The sequence below is a fragment of the Salmo salar genome, chromosome ssa04 (assembly GCF_905237065.1).
Source record: "Salmo salar chromosome ssa04, Ssal_v3.1, whole genome shotgun sequence".
Taxonomy (NCBI): Eukaryota; Metazoa; Chordata; class Actinopteri; order Salmoniformes; family Salmonidae; genus Salmo; species Salmo salar.
The window spans coordinates 10,600,721-10,607,826 of record NC_059445.1 but is presented as its reverse complement, the minus strand read 5'-3'; the positions used below and the strand labels follow the sequence as shown (position 1 = coordinate 10,607,826).

Below are 7,106 nucleotides of genomic sequence, written 5' to 3'. Positions count from 1 at the left end.
TTACAAGAGCCTGGACAAGCCTTTCTCAACCCAATCCTCGTTGCGCCCCAGTCGTTCCATAATGATGGTGTAACGTAACACCAGCACACCTGATTCAAATTAACAGCAGCGTGATGATTAGTTGACTACTTTCAGGTGTGGCTGTTAGAACTACATCAAATATTTTTAACGGCTGGCCTAGACCACAGGAGGTTGGTGGACCCTTCATTTGGAAGGAGGGGACTCGTGGTAATGGCTGGAGCGGGACAGGTGGAATGGTAGCAAATACATGTTTGATGCCATTCCATTCGCTCTGTTCCACCCCTTATTATGAGCTGTCCTCCCCTCAGCAGCCTCCATTGGCCTAGACGGTAGCTAGACCTCAGAACCACTATAAATATTAAAACACAAATATATTTAAATCATGCAAATAAGAAGGCTGCGACAACCTTGTGTAAAAAACATTTTTTTAATTATATTACAATTAAAGAATACACAGTAATACCTTCAAGTGTGTGCCAAAATGTTATCCAGCACCAGGTAAACTCATGTATCCATACATAGGAACTTATATAATATAGCACATCTTTTGAAAGCATATTACAACATCTGCTATTAAAGGAACATATTCACAGGTCTCTGGCACAGAACTCTCCCTACTCAGTGTTTTGCCTGACTACGATGCCAAGCTCCCTCAGCCCCCTTCATCCTCTCCCTCCCTCCCTCTGAACCTAATCTCAACCAGCCCCCCTCTGGCCAAAGTTCCGGAGCCCCTAAACTGCCTATCAACGAGACACACAACACCCTCGGGACTAAGAGTTCTCTCATGCCAACTCGACAACAAGACGACAACAAGAGAACGATCGCAGAACTCTTAACATAAAGGAGGAAAAAAATCATTCCTATCTTCAGACGGTGCTCTAGCAATGTCACACAGAAAGAAACCGAAAAGACAGTAAAGGGTTAGTGAGGGATTAAAAAGAGGGACAATGATACACTTGGACCAAAATCTACATTTCATGTTGCTATTAAAGCTAATTTAAGATGGGATTCCATAGGTGGCTGATGACTGTCTGCAAGGGGGTGGAAAGAAAATCATAGTGACTAGTTATTTGGCAGGAATCGGGTTTTCATTCCGGCATTATTCGATTGTTTGTTCATAGCGCTGCACTTACAGAGGACAGGAATGGGTTCTATTTGTCTCTGAAAGTAACTGTCAGACCTGAGCTCAAATAGGAAGATTTCAAATACTTTGCTTGTTAAATCTGCCTGCCAGCCAGATGGGTGGGATTTGCTCTTTTGGGCCCATTCCATTAAAAACAGGCAGACAGCCACAATCAAACACAGCTAAAGTGTTTTCAGAGATTTCACAATACTATTTGAACCCAGGTTTGAGTGTATGTCCATGTGTTGACTTTTCCCTTGCCTCTATACAGGCTTCGCTTGTTTGGTCTGAACCTCAACCTTATTTCACCCCAATCTCCCTCCCTCCCTCCCTCCCCTCCCGCTGACTCCCTTGGCAGCAATAGCCTGGCAGACAGACTCAATCATCATTTCGCTGTGCTTTTGTGCTTTGAAAAGAAAAATCAAACACACTTGGATACATTTCAGACCAGATGATTTTTAAAGCAGGGATCAACCACCTCTCGGCTTCGACAAAAGTCAACCCCCACCCCCCCTCTCTCTCATAGCTATCGAGATTTCAGTTCTGCTCCGCTCTGACGTTTAAAGGAAGTTTGTTGGACAGCACCATTGATTAATTTTACAATAATGTCGTTTTTGCATTGTGACAGGGTTGAGAGTCGTGCACACATCTTTCAATCGAGACTTTTTCCAGGTGTTTCCAAACCCATTCACAAATCAACACATTTAGTGTTCAATGCCTATCGCCAAGTGATTTGCTCAACAATCTCTGTCACACTGTAAGTACAATCTCTCTGGTTAAAAGAAAACAAAGTTATTTTCAAGGCACATCATTGAAATAAATTCCATAACCACTATCCAGCAGTCTCATTCCCTGAAACCTAGTGAGCACGAGACGTTGAAGAGATGGCGTCTTTTCAACCAAAAAGACGTCTGCTTAACGTCTTTTCAACTTCTTTTGCTCCTACATTCAGTATCTGTAACAGTATCTGAATCAGTATCCTCCCCTGCTAATACACCTGCCCTCCAACCACTCAGTCTTTCTGAACGTGCGCTATGTGCATTAGAAAATGATGTCGCTGAAAATGAGAAATCTCATATCTGGCCCACGTGTGTTCCGCTTACTTAATCATTGCCTCACATTAGCTGATGGGAGGTTCTGTGCAAGAGAATATTTTGTTTTCATTTGACAAGTTTTACTCAGTTGTTCATTTCAAACGCAAACTGAAAGAGTAGTACATCTGTGCTCCTAACAGTCATGTACATAGGTCGTTGACATGAATGTAAACTCAAGAACTTTATCTTTCTCGGTTAGTTTCTTTTCGCCCTCCTTCAGTGTATGGAGAGAGTTCAGAGGTAAAATCCATCAACAGAAATGTTAACATTGTTGGTCACAAAATGAACCACAGAGTCGAAGCACGAATCTGGCTTTTTCTTCTTTAAAACCCAAGCCTGCCTACCAACCAACCGCCTACTTCTTCTTTAAAAAGCACAAGATGGTCATATTGCTGTGTCTCGAGACGCCCCATGACCACCAGGGTCACGGTAAAACTATGGTAGTAGAGTAGAGTAGGGAAGGTGCCACCGGGAGGAGGGAGGGAGGGAGAACACCACGAGCTGCCTTCATTGATTGGATTTCTCCTCCCTTCTCCTCGCCCAATGGTTTCCTGTTCAAAGACAAGTGCATTTCATAAACAGAGCCAAAACAAAATGGCTGCCACAACAACAAAATAAGCAGTTTAAACCCCTAATTAGGTTGACTGATTGAACCCCAATAATGACCAGCCAGGTGCGAGTGAATGGAAGCTGCCATCGGGAGTTACCAGTATGGTCAGTGTTGACTTTAAGCTGCGTGGCAGGGCAGGCAGGCAGGCGTCAAGTGGGTAGGGCGTACCTGGCAACCGCACCAGGGGTACACCTTGAGGAGTACTCGATGGAGGCAAAAGGGGCTAAAATCAGTTCTTCACGTGCCCCTTCTTCACTCAAGGAGGAGTCAGATTTACCATTTGGCTTGGGGTGGAAGGGGTTAAAACAAAGTGTTCATCTACTCCAAAAAGGGGTGGAGCTGGGGGGCAAGGGGGTGGATGTTCGGGGAGTGTGTAGCAGGGTCAAGACCTGAGTAGGGATGGAGGGAGGAGGAGGGAGGGGGGCACACGACAACAGTCACCAAGGCTCACCAAGGCACAGAATGACATTGGGGAGAGTACTAGAGAAGGGGGCAACCAGGTTCCTAGCTTCCCTGTTCTACACTCTCTCTACCTTCAACTAGCCTGGCCTTCTGTCTGTCTGTCTGTCTGTCTGTCATATATTTATATCGATATACTCTTCTTTTTTGTCTTTTCGTTAAACGAGAACATTTAGGAAAATAGAATAGAAAATATAGACTACACTATCACTTTCAGTGACTGATAGCTTATTTTTTTTCATTGCAACGTTTTTCTAAGTCTTTTGTGATTTTTTTTGGTTATTTTTTTGGTCAGACCTGCCAAGTTGTGGACTGGCCCTTTTTGATGTGTTGGAATGCCAAGCTCTAAGGATTACGAGAGAAACTCAGGCCTAAACGGTTAAATGTTCAGAAGGCCAAAGATATGCCTCTTCCGTCAATATTTTATACTAGTGTGCTTGGCTTTGGAGACAGTGCTGTACATTTCTAATACATTACATTGGTCTTTTACAATGTCCCCAAAGCTAACAGATATAGCAGAGAAAATACATTAATCTACCTTTGAGTTAGAGAAATGAAAGCATTGTTATGATTAGTTTTGATGCAATACCTATTCCTCTACAGAGAGCTGATCATTAGAGCTGGCTTTTTATTTTTATGCACTTCTACAGCTTTGACTTGTCAATGTGTACCGACCGTGCACACACACACTTACGCATGCACGCCTGCATACACACACACACACACACACACACACACACACACACACACACACACACACACACACACACACACACACACACACACACACACACACACACACACACACATACACACATCTAGAACTGTTGGAACTAGGAGTAGACTGATGACAGCAGGGTAATAAATGGACCTATTAGTGAATAACAGGAACGGTTAGCCTGATCCCGCTGATCCACTGTCTTCCACTCCACAATGCCCAGTTGTAAAACAGGGTCATCAATCAATCAATGCTTGAGAAAGCAGTACCTTTCCGTGTTTTATTGCTACATCAATATGCTACTGAAAAGTAAAGTATAGTTTTCGATTCTGGGGATGCACCGTGTGTGAATATTTAGGGAATAGGGTGCCATTTCAGACACTTGCACCATATAGGGAATAGGGTGCCATTTCAGACCCACTTCTAGTGTCGTGTTCGGTAGTGTGGAGTAGTGGTTAAGGAACTCAGCCAGAGGGAGAGATATCAATGTGCTGCCCTTAGAAATATTGACCCTAATGTCCAGTACATTTGGTAACATTGATTGGGGATTGTAGATTAACAAGAGATATGTTCCAATAGAACGTTATTTTTTTTCTCCATCTGTCCAAACACACACACACACACACACACACACACACACACACACACACACACACACACACACACACACACACACACACACACACACACACACACACACACAGTTAAACACACACGCTGAGTTCCCATTGACAAGTCAAAGCTGTCTGCCACCACACCACAGAGGTCCCCAACAAAACCACAAACTGCTCTGCTATATCCGAGCCTGCAGCCACAACAACAGGTAGAGGTGAGGGAGGTCTGGGGGTCAGGTTAGGCAAGATAAGCGGGACAAGGGGTGATAGGATAGGGGTGAGGTAGGGTGTGGTGTAGGGGTTAGGACAAGAGAAAGTCAGGAAGTCAGCCACGACAGGAACATCTACAGTCTACTTCCTGGTTCCAGGGAATAAGCGCCAATGGGGACATTGGGGAGGGGTGGGGGAGGGGAAGACCACAGCCGCTGTTTGCTGGGGGGGTTGCGTGCTGGGGCAATGTTAGGGAGGGTAGGAAGGAAATAGGAGGGTACGTGGGGCTGGGGTCATAGAGGGCTGATTGGAGGTGTGGCCCTCAGGGGCCCCCTGGTGGCCCCTAGCAGTGGTGCGGCTGCAGTCTGTGGGAGGAATGCTGTGTGTAGCTGGCGTCGCTGGAGCTGCTCTGCAGGTTGTAGTCCTCCTCCTCGCCGTCCAGGAGGCCGTCGTCACTGATGCTCTCGTCCACGCTGTCCCCCTCGCCCTCGCCAAGCTCACCCTCGCCCAGGGGGGACTCCATGCCTTCAATGTCCACCTCTGCATAGAGAGAGAGGGAGACAGACAAACTGTTAGTCTCCACATTTCATGGAATCAAATCAATAACTACAACAGGACTTTCAGAGAGATAGAAACAAAAACAAAGAGAGCGAGATGGAAAGAGAGAGAGGGAGGGAGAGAGGGAGATAAATAGAGAAAGAGAGAGAGGGAGATGGAGTGTGTGTGTGTGTGTGTGTGTGTGTGTGTGTGTGTGTGTGTGTGTGTGTGTGTGTGTGTGTGTGTGTGTGTGAGAGAGAGAGAGAGAGAGAGAGAGAGAGAGGGGTACAAAACAGCGTTGTTGTATTTTGTTCGTGTTGAACTTTGGGCATGTACACTGAGGAGCCCTCTCTGTGTGTCGCCGGGCGGATTAGGGCCGGATTTAGACGGCCATTAACTTTGTATAACAGGCAGGTCTCTGTACTACCTCCAGTAATCTCTCCCCCTACTGATAAACATCCCCCACGTGTTTACCACCCTCATGATCAGTAAACAACAACACCCGTCTCCTACCCAGGGGCCTCCAGGAGCCAAGTAGGAGAGATACTGTATACATTTTTTCCACTAATTGGTATTTTGACAAATCACATCAGATTTTTTCACATCATATATTTTTCAGAGCTGATCTGATTGGTCAAAAGACCAATTAGTGAAGAAAATATCAGAATTAGACTGCATGTGCAAACGCAGCCATCGAGCTTGGTCAACTCGGTTCCCATTTAAAAAAATGGCTGGAACGTGGTCATATGATTCAAGAGAAGCCATCCATGTAATCGCCCAATAAACGGTCATTTTGAAAGTTTCCTACAAAAACCTTGAGGGATTAACTTAAATTAACTTCAGTTGGAATAAGCAGAAGGAGCAGACATGGCATCCTTAACTGCACCAGCCCCTTATAGCTCAGCCTAGCTCCAGTCTAGTTCCAGTCTAGCTCCAGCCTAGCTCCAGTCTAGCATCAGTCTAGCTCCAGTCTAGTTCCAGTCTAGTTCCAGCCTAGCTCCAGCCTAGTTCCAGTCTAGCTCCAGCCTAGCTCCAGCCTGGCTCCAGTCTTGTTCCAGTCTAGCTCCAGCCCGGCTCCAGTCTTGTTCCAGTCTAGCATCAGTCTAGCTCCAGCCCGGCTCCAGTCTAGTTCCAGTCTAGCTCCAGTCTAGCTCCAGCCCGGCTCCAGTCTAGTTCCAGTCTAGCTCCAGTCTAGCTCCAGCCCGGCTCCAGTCTAGCTCCAGTCTAGCTCCAGCCCTGCTCCAGTCTAGCTCCATTCTAGTTCCAGTCTAGCACCAGCCCGGCTCCAGTCTTGTTCCAGTCTAGCATCAGTCTCGTTCCAGTCTAGCATCAGTCTAGCTCCAGCCTAGTTTCAGTCTAGTTCCAGTCTAGTTCCAGCCTAGTTCCAGTCTAGTTCCAGTCTAGCTCCAGCCCGGCTCCAGTCTAGCATCAGTCTAGCTCCAGCTCGGCTCCAGTCTAGCTCCAGTCTAGTTCCAGTCTAGCTCCAGCCCGGCTCCAGTCTAGTTCCAGTCTAGCATCAGTCTAGCTACAGCCCGGCTCCAGTCTAGCTCCAGCCTAGTTCCAGTCTAGCATCAGTCTAGCTCCAGCCTAGTTCCAGTCTAGCTCCAGCCTAGTTCCAGTCTAGCTCCAGCCTAGCTCCAGCCCGGCTCCAGTCTAGCATCAGTCTAGCTCCAGCCCGGCTCCAGTCTAGTTCCAGTTTAGCATCAGTCTAGCTCCAGCC

The 7,106-nt window shown here is 46.6% G+C and overlaps 1 protein-coding gene across 1 annotated transcript in view; it reads right to left on the bottom strand.

Moving 5' to 3' along the window:
• Window positions 1–432: 432 nt before the first annotated feature.
• Window positions 433–7,106, bottom strand: part of LOC106602277 (max dimerization protein 4) — a 48,506-nt gene continuing 41,832 nt past the window's right edge. Inside the window, exon 6 of the mRNA XM_045716451.1 lies at window positions 433–5,389. Within this exon, the coding sequence (XP_045572407.1) occupies window positions 5,193–5,389 (197 nt within the window). The 3' untranslated portion in view covers window positions 433–5,192. The remainder of the gene's footprint in view (window positions 5,390–7,106) is intronic.